The sequence below is a fragment of the Nelusetta ayraudi genome, unplaced genomic scaffold, assembly GCF_046127955.1.
Source record: "Nelusetta ayraudi isolate G7.1 ecotype Tasmania unplaced genomic scaffold, CSIRO-AGI_Nayr_v1 ptg000058l, whole genome shotgun sequence".
NCBI lineage: Eukaryota > Metazoa > Chordata > Actinopteri > Tetraodontiformes > Monacanthidae > Nelusetta > Nelusetta ayraudi.
Window position 1 is genome coordinate 2136590 of NW_027466108.1, and position 15552 is coordinate 2152141.

The 15552-nt window shown below is 48.5% G+C and overlaps 1 protein-coding gene and 1 long non-coding RNA gene across 6 annotated transcripts in view; one reads left to right on the plus strand and one right to left on the minus strand.

Annotated features, from left to right (window-relative positions):
• Nucleotides 1–15552, minus strand: part of LOC142896955 (uncharacterized) — a 525186-nt gene that overhangs the window by 324688 nt on the left and 184946 nt on the right. The gene's annotated exons all lie outside the window — the stretch shown is intronic.
• The window catches only part of rtkna (rhotekin a), a 65899-nt gene that overhangs the window by 38471 nt on the left and 11876 nt on the right, over nucleotides 1–15552 (plus strand). The window contains exon 1 of one of the 5 annotated variants that reach the window (XM_076039070.1): nucleotides 732–843. The exons of 3 other annotated variants lie outside the window; for them this stretch is intronic. In XM_076039070.1, the coding sequence (XP_075895185.1) occupies nucleotides 820–843 (24 nt within the window). In that variant the 5' untranslated portion in view covers nucleotides 732–819. Of the gene's footprint in view, nucleotides 1–731; nucleotides 844–2239; nucleotides 2388–15552 lie in introns of those variants that run through there. One more of the 5 variants, XM_076039069.1, reaches the window with a different exon arrangement.

A 15552-nucleotide genomic window follows, 5' to 3' on the forward strand; every position in this document is an offset into this window, starting at 1 on the left:
ATCTAAATACAATCCTATAATAGAAAACCAACAACAACAACAACAACAACAACAAACTGGGATGTTGTTGCAGTCTCTGAGAAAACTGTCAGCTCGGCATATTGTCTCTCTGGCTGTGTGTGTGTGTGCGTGCGTGCTGAACATCAGTATCCTTCGGATCACTGCCGGCGTCCCTGGGACCGTCCTCAAGGACCCCTGGAGGTCCCCGGAGCGCTGTCAGCTCCTCTCCAGATTAGACAGTCGCGCGCACACGCACCCGCCTCCAACTGAAACGGCTCTCGGTTGGTCCACGAGCCGGTCAGTCTTTTATCCTCCCCTTTGCTGCCGCCGCTGCTGGTGGTGTGCGTGTGTGTGTGTGAGAGAGAGAGAGAGATTGAGTGTGTCAGTGTTTGTGTGTGTCTGTGTCTGTATGAATTCGGGTTGTGAAGCCACCAGGACAATGATGACGAGGATGAACCATGAGGACGACACGGGCGCGAACACATGACCGCTCCCGTCCCCACATCTCCACGAGAGGCGTTCACGGTCTCCGCGCGGACCTTTAACAAGTTGAGAGTTGAGCGACAGCGACTGTCGGACTACCACGGGATATTGTTTCCTTTCTTTGTCCGCGTATGGAGGAGCCTGCGGCGGGGGAGACATCTGAGTGAAGCTATTTGACGACGGGACGTTTTTTTTTTTTTTTTTTCGCGGTCGCCCTCTTGTAAAAAAAAAAAAAAAAAAAAAAAAAAGCGCCCCGCGCTGCCAGTTGGGGTTTTCTTTTTTTCTTTTCTTTTTTTGGAGAGTTGTGAAAAACGAAGCGTTCCTTTCTCGAGGAGGATGAACAACTCGAAGAATCAAAGGGTAAGGACCTCGCTTTGGTTGCCAGGTTGTTGTGTTAAAGGAACATTTAGAGCGTTTTTCATTTTGTGGGATGAAAGGATGGCGGGGGCGGGGGTGTCTGTCCGTGACGCACGTGACATCGAAGGCTCCTTCGTCACGCACGCACGTCGCGAGCCTCGCAGAGAGCGCGAGCCCACCGTCCCCGTACCGTGCCGTGGTTGAACCTGCCGGTTCAAAAACTTTAGCTGCTCCGCTTCGGTTCGTCGAACCTCGTCGAAGGACACACGGAGAACTCGAGGTCTTGTTCTTGTCATCTCGAAGAACTGACGCAAAAATACGCGTCGGAGAGGCTCGAGCTCCGGGTTAAAAACGGACCAGGAGTGAGCAAAACATGTACACGTATCGCCCAAAGTGTGATTAATTAATGCGCAGAAGTAATGCCGAATTAAACGGTGCTTTATATTGTTTTATATGGTCCCCATTGTCTCGTTGACACAGCAATAACTGGTGTTAATAACAGCAGTTGTTGCTAAAAAAACAAAAAACAAAAACAAAACAAAACAAACAATGAAGCTTTGTTTGACTACCCACATGGGCAAGTTCCGAATTGACCTGCATAGATAATCCTTATTTACTCTCCTAAAATAGACATTGATGGCGTTATTTATAGACATGATGCCAAAGTTTAATGATTTTGTTGCATTCTCACTGGTTCTTGTGTTTATATTAGAAGGGGGGAGGAGAGAGGTCCAATTCTTCATTCTTCCCATGGTGTCTGGCTGCACTGTGACATATGACCCAGCCTTTCTGAGCTGGAACACTGCGACAACTGTGGGATATTACTGTAATAGTGACTTACCTCCTCCACTCCCCACCCCTCCCCTACCCGCCCCACTCTGGTGAATAATCTTTCCCTAAATGGCCTGAGCTGGCCGCGTGACAAGCTACGCTCACATTGAAATTACTGTTGTAAAAAGGACACAATTTTCTGGTTTTCACATGGAGCTTATCGGCGCAGCTGCACAGCATTGCGGAGACACGTTCAGCACCATCCACATTTCCATTCCAGGATGCAGCTTGCCATGCTTCCTCCGCATTTAGCTGCTATAAAGGAAAGCTGGTCCCAGCAAGAACAAGTCTCTTCAACACCCCCCTCCCCTCCCCCCCGGAGTGGAGTGTGTGTGTGTGTGTGTGTGTGTGTGACAGGGCGGCCATTGTAGTTCAGTGACACCGGCGGTAGCTCGGACCACTTCCTGTAATCATTGTTTCTTTTTCTTTTTTTTTTAACCATGGAAATACTATCCACGCACAGATGAACCAGAGACCCTGGCTGGCTGCTGCGGGTTGATTGCCTTCGCTTTTGTGTAATGACAGCCCACTTCCGGAGGGTTTGCGTTTGAGAATTTTAGACTCCTGTTGATGTAAAAGGTCACCTGAATCAGCGTCAGCGAGAGACTGAGGCAGCAGGACAGACGTGATCTTTCCATTCCTGGAATACCGCCTTCGCCTCCTCCGTGCACTTGTCTCGCCGCGCGTGCATGTGTGCGTACCATGACCAGAGAGCGGTAAGCATGTCGTGTTTTTTTTTTCTTTCCCTACTGCTGTTCCAAGGTCCCTCAGCCGTCTCAAACCATTAGTAATGAAAAGGTCGTTTTGGTGCTGCTCCTCGGTGTCGTCATTCTCAGTTTCACTGTGTTAAACAGTCCTTCTGCGTTAAATGAATTTCCTCTCACCGAGCTTGCAATTAAACAACGGGGCGGGTGAGTGGTTGGATGGTTCGCGGCGTCCTATCTGCATCAACGGCCCAGCCATGCAATCCTTTGGCCTTCCTCGTCCTCTAATCAATAACCACTCACTGCGGAGGAGCTCTTCGCAGTCAATTCTCTGTCCGTCCACTCAGCTCTCTCTGCCTATCGAGATCCCCCCCCAATGTCTCCTCAGATCGTGTCGCTCTGTCCCCTCCAATCTCGCCACGCTGTCGGCGCCTCCGCAGTCACGTGCACGCAGGTGCGGTCTGGGATTCTTCTAATGGAGGCCTCTCTCTCTGGCTCTTCTCTCTGCTGCTGCTGCTGCTGCTGCAGAGGTCATTCTGTTTCCTCACCGTTGCTTTTCCCCCCAAGAGGCAGCTGCTGGGGCTGAGCGGCATGCCTCTCCCTACACACTATATACAGCACGTGCAGGCAACAGCTGTGCAGGGAGAGGGTCTGATTTGGACTGCGTAAGCCAAAAAAAAAAAACTGGGGGGAGGGGATTGCCTGCTAAAGCAGAGGCCTTCAAATTGTCTCTTTCATAAAAATGTTTTATAGTGCACTTGTCCTTTACTTTTCACTTGATTTGTTTATTTGATTGGGGCAATGCACATTTATCAACATCTCAGCAAAAAGCATCAATAGAAATATGCCAGAGTTGGCATGGTTGCTAGATTTCATTCTTGTCCTAAGAAAAAAACAAAACACAATAACAAGTGGGTAAAACTCTTACACAAAGTGTGGGCTTTCTGCCTATCGCACAAAGCAATTGAAAAAAACAACAAAAAAACATTGGACTAGCAGGCCATAGCAGAAATTTCCTGGGCCCTGTGGCATTGTATTTTTAGATGCTCATTTTAGGCTCAACTGCTTGACCCAAACGTGCAGTTTGGAGCCAAGCTTTGTGTGGACTTCCTGCCTCAGAGATGATGATAACAATAATAACAAAAAGAAGTAGAACGCACGGGGTGCAAGACTCGTACATGGCTCGGCTTTTTGTATTCACTGCATGTTGTGGCCCGTTGGTCCGGCTGGATGAGGGGAAAGAGTGATGGGCGGGCGGATTAAGTGGAAGGACAGACCTGAGAAGGAAGGAAGACGGTGGACGAGTTGAGGTTCAAGCAGACGGTTTGATCAGACAAGCAGCTCACGCAGCGCTGGAGTGGATAACAGTCGTACCTGTCTCCCAATCTGTCAGTCTGTCTGTCAAGTGCGTTTGCAGAAGCCCCTGCTGAGCTGACAGTCATTTGTACAGCAACGTTTTGATTGGCAAAGATCACCTGCTGTCTGCATGTCTGTCTGTCTGCATGTCTGCATGTCTGTCTGTCTGTCTTTGCAAAACCAGGATCTCAACCAAGTTTGTTTAATTGCCGTGGAAGCAGCAGCACATATTCGTGCACACCCAAGCAAGCAGACACACACGCACACACACACACACACACACACACACACACACACACAGGCCTGTTGGTGTTGTGTAGATCGAAAATAATGGGCCGTCCCCCCAGACTAGCTCATAACCCGCTCTAGTGGTCCACAGATGAAATGCCAGAGTGGCCTGCAAGTAATCAATAATAATTCTAATGATATCAAAGATGCCGACGTGTGTGTGCGCATACGTCATGCTGCTCACATGACGCCTCACAGAGAACTGCAAGGCGGTAGACAAGAGGCAGTGGCCCGAGGCCAAACTACAGAATGCGAGAGGAAGTCAGTTTATCGCTGCTCACAAGTCTTGCCGTGTGTTTATTTGTATGTGTGTGTGTGTGTGTGTGTGCGTGTGTCTTTTTGTAGATGACTCAACTTCAGCCTCCATAAATACCCTCCGGTTGAATGACTGACCTCCGACCTGCATGGAAAAACTCTACCAATAGGAGACGCCTCAAATATTTTTAGACTGTCTCGGCCAATAATGGGTGAAATTGGAAGACCTCCGTCTTCTTTTACTTTTACTATCAGCTGCCAGGCGACATTTGCTCCCATTTTTAAAAGCCAAGTTCTGCTCCTTTCTTCTCAACGTCCAGCGTCCGCCACTGCTTTTCTTGAGTCTTCCACTTGTTAAAGATTCATTTGCTACTTTGGGTCTGGTGTTTGGAAATACTTGCACAACTATTTGCTACTTGACTTCGCGCGTAAATGGGCTCATTGTGTCTCGTTTGTGCTTTTCCGTCCCAGTTGCCTTCTCTCTCGAATGGCCCCCGACCGCCGAGAGGGAATCAGGAAAAACAGATGGGCTTTTCTTTGACTTGAGCTATAATGAGGCATTTGAAGTTAATTCTAGTGCGCTCCTTATGTTTCTCTGGTCCAGGCTGCCTTCTCTTTGTGTTTCCGCCGTGGTAGTTGATTGCAGTTTATGAAGGTTTAAAAGTTCAGATATTTTCTCCGTGTCGACGCATTCTGGAGAGCAGCGATAACGTGCACATGCACACACACACATGCACACATGCACACATGCAATTAATTGAATCGCGTGCCCTTTTGTTCTATTTGCCTCCCAATCTAACCTGCCTAACCCCCCTCAATTTCTCCCCGAACCCACACACGTGCTTTTGCACGTACAGAGGCACACATACATACATACATACACACATAACGTATGCATGCAGATACTCTAGGGGTTAACGTGGACCATTAGTAACCAGAGCGGGCTGTAAGTGCTTTAGAGTGGCACCAGGGTGGAGCCAAAGTGACGGTCTCTGAGACAGATTGAATATTATCTGCCGTGTCTCATGTGACAGTAATGTGATGGTCATTAATCTACCACAAAGAAACGAATTGCGCCAGCAGGCTGTTAGAATACCTCAACACCATGAAGCTTCTTCATCGTCTTCTTCCTCTTTGTCGTCTAGTATCGTAGGAAACTCCTGATTCAAAGCATCCGTGAATGAACGAAAAAAACAAAATGCGAGTTGTCGCTCACGTGAAGAGCGAGCAGTGCATCTTGCATGGATTCGTCAGAAAACACTTTATCAATCAAAGACAGATGGGGAATGGTGACAAAATCTTTTCAGTGTTGGTTAATCTGATCTGCCTGTGTTGAATCAGACCAACAGAATGCAACTCAATGCATTGCTTATGAGCTGCGATCTGTTTGACAAATAACCGTGTGAAATGCAGCAAGATGGCGCATGTGGCATTCTCTCCAATGCATCAGGCTGCGTTGATTTCAGCTCTGTCTTTGGAGAGGCGTATTTCACCTCGCTCCCATTTGCCTCGTTACCCTCCACTTGGGCCGAAAGGCTCAGGGCCGAGGTTCAATGTATTGATATCTGCCTCTGCTTGAACTCTGCTCGGATGTCCTACGGCTTCATGAATATTGTAATGAAGCACATTCACTTCATTACTCTTCTGCATCCTGCTGATTAGAAGATGCAGATGTACGTGCGCAAGCTTTTCCAGCGACCGGCCGCGGCTTTCCTTCTCTGCGCAGTGTCAGGTCGGACCGAAGCGCCCCCCCACGCCACCCCCTTCAGCAGGCCTCACGTTGGTGCGCCGCATGTGATTTCATATGTACACACACAAAGGAAACAGTGCAACGGTGATGAATAATAGAGGGTGCTAAAAGCAGCCTCCGCTGCAGTGCCCCTGGCTTGAAACTGGATTTGGTTCGAGCTGCTATCAGAAATGGAATCATTTGCATTTACATTGACTGAAACGTAGCAGCATTTCTCCAAACAAGGGCCGGTGCGGTCCGATTCTCTTTATGCCTGCGTGTGATAAGCCTCATTGAATGTTGGTGTGTTCCAGAGGAGTGGAGGACAGATAGAAGATGGAAGAAAAAATGCAGAGAGGGGGGACCATCTGTGCGGTTACGGGGTATAAATACTTGGCCAAGCTGCAGCTGTCAGTCACAGATATAAATAAAATGGAAAGTGACATCTCCTGCATGATAAGCTGTAAATGCAAATTATGCTGACTGCCACATGAAATGATTATGGAGCCTGAACTGTTTTTGAATGTTCAGTGTAGTTAATTTAATTATCAGAATTAGATTTAGCAAAGGGCTGGTTTCCATCTGTTGTCCTTACATAAAAAGGAGAGAAATGTTAAAAGCGCCCAGAGATAAGGTCAGTTTGAAATGTTTTTTTATCAGTATTATTTTGGACTCACACTTAAGGGTTCACCCACAACACGAGACCACATGGCTGCCATTTCTCATTCAAAACTGAGTATGTCTTCTTTTTCTCGCTGGGTGTTGCAGGACCTTCCACCGCCTTTTGTGGACATGCAAATATCAAACACGTTTGACTTAGTTCAGATTGCCAGCCAAAGTGCGATTTTTAGCCCATCCAGATTAAAACTGGATGGCTCTTCTGTAGTCTGAACAGTCAAGAATCTGTGGGAGGTAGTTTCAAGTTGCTCCAAACACGATGGGTTCTGACTGTCCGTGACGTCACTCTACACGACGCCAGACCCAATGCGCCAGACCATTGAGCGCCATCGGAGGTGCGGAGCTGTTAACGTAATGGAGCGGACAGAAGAAGCAGAAAACAGCAGTCCCTGGTCAGAGGAGGAAACTCATTGGCTCATCAATCTGTGGGGAGATACTGTAGCTCCATTCAAGCCAAGCTCCAGGGTTCGTATTGCAACTAGTGCTGCTCTCGCAGTTTCATGACGTCACACGCTACGCTGGACGACGCCTCCGCTCCGACATCGTTGCTACAGCAACCTGTCGGATGGGTCAACAATGCGGCCCAGTCTGAACAGAGCCGGATCCCATTTGGACACTTGCTAAAAACAGTGTGGACAGTCGGCTCTAAAAATCGGACTTGAGAAGGAATCCGATTTGAATCAGATTCGCCTGCAGTCTGAACGCAGCCATAGAATATTTGGGCTCTGAGGCTTTGACTCGAGCGGGAGCAGTAAAATAACCTTCCTGACACTGTCCATTCTTGAACAGTCTTGGCCCTTCGCTTGACTGGGATTCAGGCTGCTCTTGCCTGAACGTGGACGGCCAACTCGGACAGGAATTTTTGGACTGATCCACATTAAGAGGGCCTTAGCCCCGGAGTCACTGCTGCACTTATCTGCCCTCCTCCCGCCTGTGTCTGCGCGGCCGCCTGGGAAGCGAGAGGTAAAAGGCCACGGGAAAGAGTGTTTGGCAGGCTTAAAGCGCACCAGTAAGACTGGCTGAGCTAATTAGCCCCGATTTCCTCATCCTGATTCAGACACGGATTACTGAGCCCGGCATTGTGTGAAATGAATGTGTGTCGCTGGAACTGTGTCAGGGTGTTGCAACAGTTTGGCGAGGGTGTTGGGCTTGCTTCCCTCCAAAAGTCAGCTATTGAGAAATTAGCCAATCCGTGACGTTGTCACCCAGCGAGCGTTGGGATGGCATTGTGGCGCCGAGATGATGGGATGCCTCCCGGTGAGCTCGGAGGAAGAAGAGGGACTTAATGGCCCAGTGGGGGGGGGGGGGGGGGTTGTGGTGTGGCGCTGTGACCCCCTGCCCTCTGACCCCACCCACCCTCCTGCTCTTTAGCTGTTCATCATTTGCCGTCCGTCGACCGCGATCACGTTCCATTGACTAGCCGATGATGTAACGTCGCCCCTCTGCGCCTCATGATCTGGACATTTTTCACTTTTACTGCCTGATCAATGAGCTCTCAGTGCAAGCAAGGGCAACGAGAAAGAGGTGCGTCACGCACAGAAAAAAAAAAAAAAAAAGGGCATTTCAGTCGTTATGTGACACTTGAGATGGAGGAAAGAGAGACTCAGGTTGAACACAGTTTGCTTTGATCAAAGCCTTGGCGCAAGGCCAAAGCTGCGAGCAGCGCTTGAAAATGTTCAGATGGACACATGGCACACATCTAATTGCAAAGTCTGTCAGTCTTGTCCTCCTCCTCCCCCGCAGTCACCCGGGCCAGGGGGCGATGGCCGAGAGCTGTCACTCATCCCGACGCTGGCGACAAACACGCCGAGGCTCCGAGGGAGTCAAATTGTGATTTCAAAGAGATGAGTCTCGCTCGCAGAGAACTTTTCTCTTCTTTTTTCACAGACTATCACCTCATGCTACGGCCCTTGAGGGAGAAAAAAAGAAAAAGGCAGGCTGTGATGTGTGAACTTCCCGTGCTGTTTTGATTACGATATCGCGCCGTCGCCTCTTTTAATGTGATTACATTCCCCCTTTTTTTCCCCCGGTCTGCTCCGGCTCAGAAAGATCAGAGCGCTCTTTAATCAGGGGCTTACGGACTTGTTTCATACCGGCTACATTTCTCAACCCTCTCTTTTTTTTCTCCCTGGGCTTTTGGCTCACGGGCAAAAGCTGGCTAATGAGTTATTAACGCGATCAACTTGTACAATAGTCGTTAGCTTCGCTTCGGGCCAAGACAAACTGTGCCAGTAAAGGTCTCTCATGTTTAAAGTGTTGCCGTGTGTGCGTGTGTGTGTGCGTTTTCTAATTCAACAATTGTTTCTCGCAGCCCCCGCTCAGTCCACCGTGCCGCTGATGCTAATTAGCGTCTCCGCGTTGCCGTTCGCTAGCATGAAGAAAGGCCCTCCACTCATTTCCCAATCTCCTCTGTCACAACGTGAGTTGCCGGTTCACCAGCTTTGGAAACTGGGAAACGACGCAAGACTGTGCCAGAAGCAGCCCTGCGATACAGTCGCCCCTCTTGTTTGACTTCCTCAGCCATTTCTTCCCAACCCCGTGTTGTCGCTCTGTCAGGCAACCGGGGTTCCTGCTATTATCAGTGTTTTTTTTGCTGCTGCAGATAATAAACGACCTGAGCGTATTCCCCGTTTTCGGAAAAAGAAAACCTCAGTTATTTACGAGCCTGGTCTGGAACGCGTTCGCAGCCTTTCATAAACATCCACCGCTGGTTATACAGTGGCGAGACCACACACACGCTGCGTGGAGTTAATGTACTAAGTGCAGGTGCTCGTACGGTTCCTGTCATTACCACCTAGAACGCTGCCTTGCCATGCCGCCGGGTGTTTGCTCCCGCCGCCAGCCGCGGCTGAGCCGCCGTATGATAATGCGGTGTATTAGGCTGAGTGTGCACGGCTGCGAGCGAGGGAGCGAGAGAGCGAGAGAGCGAGCGAGCCGTCAGGATTTAGCGTGGCCCCATGAATTACTAAAGTGATCGCCGCTTGGCAGACTCTTAGCTCTCGGTGGCTCTACACAATATGCTTTATAGGCTGAAATTCACTCGGCCTTGGGCTGGTGGCCAAAAAGATAAATGAGCTTCTAAGAGGAAATGCTCACACACGCACACACACACACGCTTGTGTGTAGCAAAATACGCCTCGGTTCACTTGCGCGGTTTTGTTTGCGTCGCACTTTGCCTCATTTTCACTCTTCTTCAGAGGTGATCGAACATGCAGGCACATGCAAATTGAGCGGCCTTCCCTCTCTCTCTCTCTCTCCCTCTCTCTCTCTCTCTCTCTCTTTCTCTCTCTATCGGGAGGCGGGGTCTGGCGGGGCTCCACCCACTCCGTTCTGTAGACCTGCTGCAGCAGCGCTGTTTGGTTCGCACGCTCGCCCGTTTTCCCATGATTCAGGAGCAGCACGCAGTGTCTGCTGTCAGCAAGTCGTGGAACGCATGAGCTGTCTGCTGGCGGCGAAGGGGGGGAGGGTTCATTTATTTATTTATTTATTTGTTTGTTTTTTTTTTTAAATTATATTAGCGGCCCAACAGTGACATCATGTTGGCACCTCAACGCTGAGACAAAGGCGCATTCTGCTAGCCTCAGTGGTGTGTGTGTGTGTGTGTGTGTGTGTGTGTGTGTGTGTGTGTGTGTGTGTGTGTGTGTGTGTGTGTGTGTGTGTGTGTTGGATGTCAGACTTTCCTCTAGTCGTGCGGCAACCAGTGATGAAGACAGAGAGCGAAAATGTATCGTGGATTATCGCAGTCACGGAGCAAGTTTTCGCCTGTTTAATGTGTGTGGTGTGCGTGTGTGTGTCTGCGCGTGCACGTGTGCGTGTTAGTGAGGTGTTTCCTGGCAGGGACCAGACTCGCTCCGCTTTGTCGCCAGCTCCATAAAGGGCGGGCGTCTCCAGAGGAGCCTCCCGCTCCCGGCCAGCGGCCCTCCGGTCGTGGCGGCTGCGCCCCAGTTTCCCCAGCAACAGCTGGAGTCGCAGACACTGCGCCGTTGTGTGTTGTGCGCTGAATTGGGCCTTTTGTTTGTTTGGTTTTTTTTTTCGTGCCGTGTGTGACTTCACTGTCTGCTGTCTGTCCCTAAGTCGCTGCGCTAAGTCGCGTCCTGCCACATGTGTTGTGCGTTAGTGACAGTGGCTGTTCCCCCCTCCCCCCCCCCCCCTCCCCCTGGGGTTCGCCACCGTCGCCCCTCCAGCTCCCCCTGCAGGACGCCGCGTCCGTCTCGTCTCCTCTTGGCCAATTAGCCCGAGACTCTTTATTTGTGTCTCACTCTTTCTCACGTTCCCACCGCCCTCCTCTGCGCCGCCGCCCCCCCCCCCCCCCCCCCCCAGCCGTGCGAGAAGTGGCGGAAGATGTGGGTGTAGGCGCATAGTTGTGGCTGGCAGCTCGGCAGCTCGGCCAGTCCAGTCCCGATTGATGGGAGCGGTCAGGAATGTGCAATTCTCAGTTGTGCCCTGTTTACGGAACGGAGGCCGAACGCATTCAGGTCGGCGTTCTTGTCCGCGAGCCGTGAGATTGACAGGTCGCGCCTCGGACTGTTAGCGCTGTGGGTGTGCGCGTGTACAGAAGAAATTAGTGAGCGATACCCGTTTTTACTTTTTGTCCATCTCAGGCTCCGCACTGGAACCACACACACACACACGCACACATAATTACTGTGTAATTCCCTCTCCATTTGGGATGTTAACGATTAATAGATTATCGATTAATTGTAGAATTTAAATGAATCGCAATTAATTGAACATTTTTACAGTGTTTGTTAAATGGCGCGGTGTACACCAGTATGCCTAGAACAAGTTACTTAGTTAAAAGTTAACAAAATAAAAGGAGGTGGAAAATGTCTAGGGTGTTTTTACTGCTCTCCAATGTAAAAATGGGTCACATTGGACCCTCAACATTATTTAAGGGTCAAACAATTTGTTCCTTACACATTTTTCATTGTGAAATTTCGGTTCTCGGGAAAAATCGCCGCTTATCAATGAACCGTTAGTCGATTGATAAGGTCCATCAACTAATAATGAGTGAATTTGCATCCCTACTCTCCGTGCGCTTTTCCTACTCTCAGATTTGCCATTGTGTAGAACAGATCCGCTGATGAAATGATGACGTGATGTAATTGTCAATCCAACACAAAGAAATGTGCATTGATAGAGAGCAAATTCAGGTGTTTTTAATCCGACTGTCGCACATCCATTGTAACAATCTGAGTCACTTGCGTCACACATGTCAACTCTTTTTAAACCCTTTAAAAAAATTTTATCACCTTTGTTTGCTCAACCTAATCCCGGGGATTTAACCCGTACTGTAACAGCAGCCGTCTGGTCTGCTGGAGGGATAAAGGTCAGAGGTCAAGGGGCCGGCAATCTTAAAAGGAAAGCCTCTAACTCATGCGGAACAACACAGAGTAAACAAACCATTAAACGCCATCTGCAGCCGCGTCAAATCCTCATCCAGGATGCCCGTGTGTGTATTTGTGTGTGTGTGGTTGTCTTTGAGTTCACACCCGCGTACACATACAAACAAGTGAGGATCAACACACACAAAGCCAGCAGACGGGTGCAGAGAGGTGAAAGAGGGGATGTTAGCCATCTGGTAGCAACTGAGGCATCAAATTACCTGCTGAAAGGTTAGGTTGGCAATATGTATATTGTGTGCGTGTGCGTCTGTGTGCGTTTGTGTGTTGCAGAGATTTAATAGGCTCATTGTTATTTAGAAAGCATTATTTCTTTACCCAATTTATTCTAAAAACATATGCATGTGTCAAATATTTCTAATGCATTTTGTATGCATTATTTTTTTTATGTGTTAAGTATTTTCATTTTCTCTCTTGCACACACACACATTGATGTTATGTTGATTTCCGATCCGTGGACCAGAATAAAAGAACCAGCCCTGCAATCAGCTGCCAGCTCGTCCTGTTTGATTCACCATGAAAAATGAATCATCTTTGCTGCAGCATTTGAATCCTGCCACCACCTTCTCTCAGACCTAACGGCCTGTATTGGCGGTGAAGTTTGCTGTCTTTTGCCATTAGGGCAGCTGTCATGTTACAAAGAGGCAGTCTTCAAGCTCTCTGACGGACACTTTTATCTCCCACTTATCTTCATGCTTGCTAATCAGCAGAGCCTCATGTTTCTTTACCTTAGAATCCAACACGCTTTCTTTTTTTTTTTTTTGCCTGGTTGTCATTTCCTGCTTGTCTCCGCCTTTCTGCCGACGCTTTACGTGTGCCCCCCCACCCCCCACCCCACCCCCCATCCGTCTCCTCTCGCAAGTCCAGCACCTTTTGCTGGGGCCAAGTGTTTTCACACCTCGCCCGACTCCCAGCTCGTCTTCTCACGTCGTCTTTACAAGCAGGCCCGGCTCTTCTCTCTTTGTCCTAGAACACAAGACTGAGAAGGAATATGTTTTATTTTATTATCTAACTTTGTCTAAAATGTGGTGGCAGTACCTGGTCCAATACTTTTCTTGTTGGGCTGTAGTATTACAGTTGGCAGTGCCTCACGGGGTAGCACGTCTAGCAGCACTCCATATTTTGAAACTTCTTGTTAATCTAAATTTCTGATTCTAAATACGTCTTTATTCAGTTGATTTTCTGTTTTTTAACTGATCCTTTTGGACTTCTGGGTCACGACTCAGAAGTCACATGAGGAAGTGTTGAATGCATTAGCACAGTACGGGTCAGATGGAGGTGGCTGCAGCACACATTCAACTCGTAAACACATTATTTGAGCATGTGTGGCAGGTCCGAATACAATATAAAGTGAGAAGACAAAAAGAAAAACATTACAATGTTGAACAAATTTTCAGTTCAAAAATGTTTCCACTTTATTTTCCTTTCTATTTATTTCTATTTAACTCTATTTTTTTATTCAGCCAGTGGAAAACTTGGTTTCCATCTGACTTCCTTGACAGATTCACGTCAACCTCTGCGTCCCCGCTCGATCCCCAGCATGCTTTGCGTCCCTGTCGTTGCTAGGAGGCTGTCTCTGCCCGCCGGCCCGACACCTGCCACCGTCAAGACCTTCGTGCGAGGATTCGCTGCGACAAAGCGCGCGTCTGTATGTGAGAGAGCTTTCAGCAGCGGACTTATCGTTGGCTCCAGACACGGGGCCCTGCTTGTTGTAGCATGTAAGCCCTCTGTTGTCCGACGGCTTTATCTCTTACATCTCAATCTCCCGGTGTTACTGTCACTTTGCTCCACTCGGTTGGCGAGACGCGCAGCGACACACGTGGATTAGAGTCCGATCTAGGCTGCTTGTCTGCTATTCTGAGATCCCCAGAAGGAAAAGCCTGTTAATTTTGCTGCTAAATATACAGGACGTAGTACTGTGGCAGAAACTCTGGCTGGCCGCCTGCAGCCGAGTGCTTGGCGAGGCACAGTGCCTGGTGCCTGTATTGTCAGGGGTCTTCAGACTGGGTTCTGCCTTTTCTCACATCCCGAGTCCTCCTTCCCTTGGTATGCATTTGTTAGCATTCATTCATTTATTTATGATGCCTGACATAAGAATGGAAAAAGTTTTGAAAGTGGATAAAAGTTACTGAAAGAGTGAAACAAATGTTTGTTTTTTTTATCAAAGATTAAAGTTGTTCTTGATGCATTGTGATATGCTGCTCCAGTCAAGTCAATGCTCCAAGGTCTGAGTTTGAATCTTTTTCCTCACCTAAATATTTCCATGAATAAAAGGCAACTTCAATTCACTTTTAAAAATCACAAATTAGCCACATCAGTGTTTCAAATAAAGCGTAGCCCCTCACTTAAAGCATCCAGACATCTCGTGGTTAACCCACGTCTATTTTTACACTGTTGCAGTCACTTTGGCCTCCGACACGAGTCACCAACTGCTCTTAAAATCCTGTCCAAGTGTTTATTTAAAAGGTTTATTTCAACGTTAGTTGTGTGTAAATCACCCTCACGCGAGCCTCAATCAAGTCCGATTAATTTGCCTTGCCTGATTCTCCTTCACAGAGCTGTCTGTCTGTTCTAAGACTTGATGAAGACTTAGCAAAAATATTATTTTTTTGGCACTGGCATGGCGATGAAGAGCCTCTTTTCTGTTAACACTAGCATTGAAACTCGTTCCGTCTGTTACTGTCTGTGACCGAGCAGTGAATCAGTTGCTATTTTTTTTTATTGTACGAATCTGGGCAGGCGGCGACGCGGTGGTGCAGTGGTTAGCGCTGCCGCCTCACAGCAAGAAGGTCGTGGGTTCGATTCCGGGGCCCGGACCTGGGACCTTTCTGTGTGGAGTTTGCATGTTCTCCCCTGTGTCTGCGTGGGTTCTCTCCGGGTTCTCCGGCTTCCTCCCACAGTCCAAAAACATGCATGTGAGGTCAATTGAACATTCTAAATTGTCCGTAGGTGTGCATGTGAGTGTGAATGGTTGTCTGTTTCTATGTGGCCCTGCGATGAACTGGCGACTTCTCCAGGGTGTCACCCTGCCTTCGCCCTATGACAGCTGGGATAGGCTCCAGCAGACCCCCGTGACCCTGAGCTCGGGAGTAAGCGGGTATGGAAAATGAATGAATGAATCTGGGCAGGCTTGGGTGTAAACTGTAAATTTACGGGTCTACAGTGAATTACAACCGTATGGCAGTTTAATGTCATGCCTCAGAGGCAGTGTAAGCGAGACTGTAATGGTGTCACACTATTACAGACAGCTTCTAATTCTTTTTTTTTTTTTTCTTTTTTTGGGGGGTGGCTTGGATTACACAAAAACTCCTCTGTTTGGTCTAATGTGTGATTTGCTTTTACCACCGAGCAGATGACATGGTGACATCAAAGCAATGAGCTATTTGTTCCTTTTAATACCCGTTCATATCAAACTCGAACTCCCCCTTATTAAAATTCATACACTGCAGGCACCAGTCAGCGTGCAAAT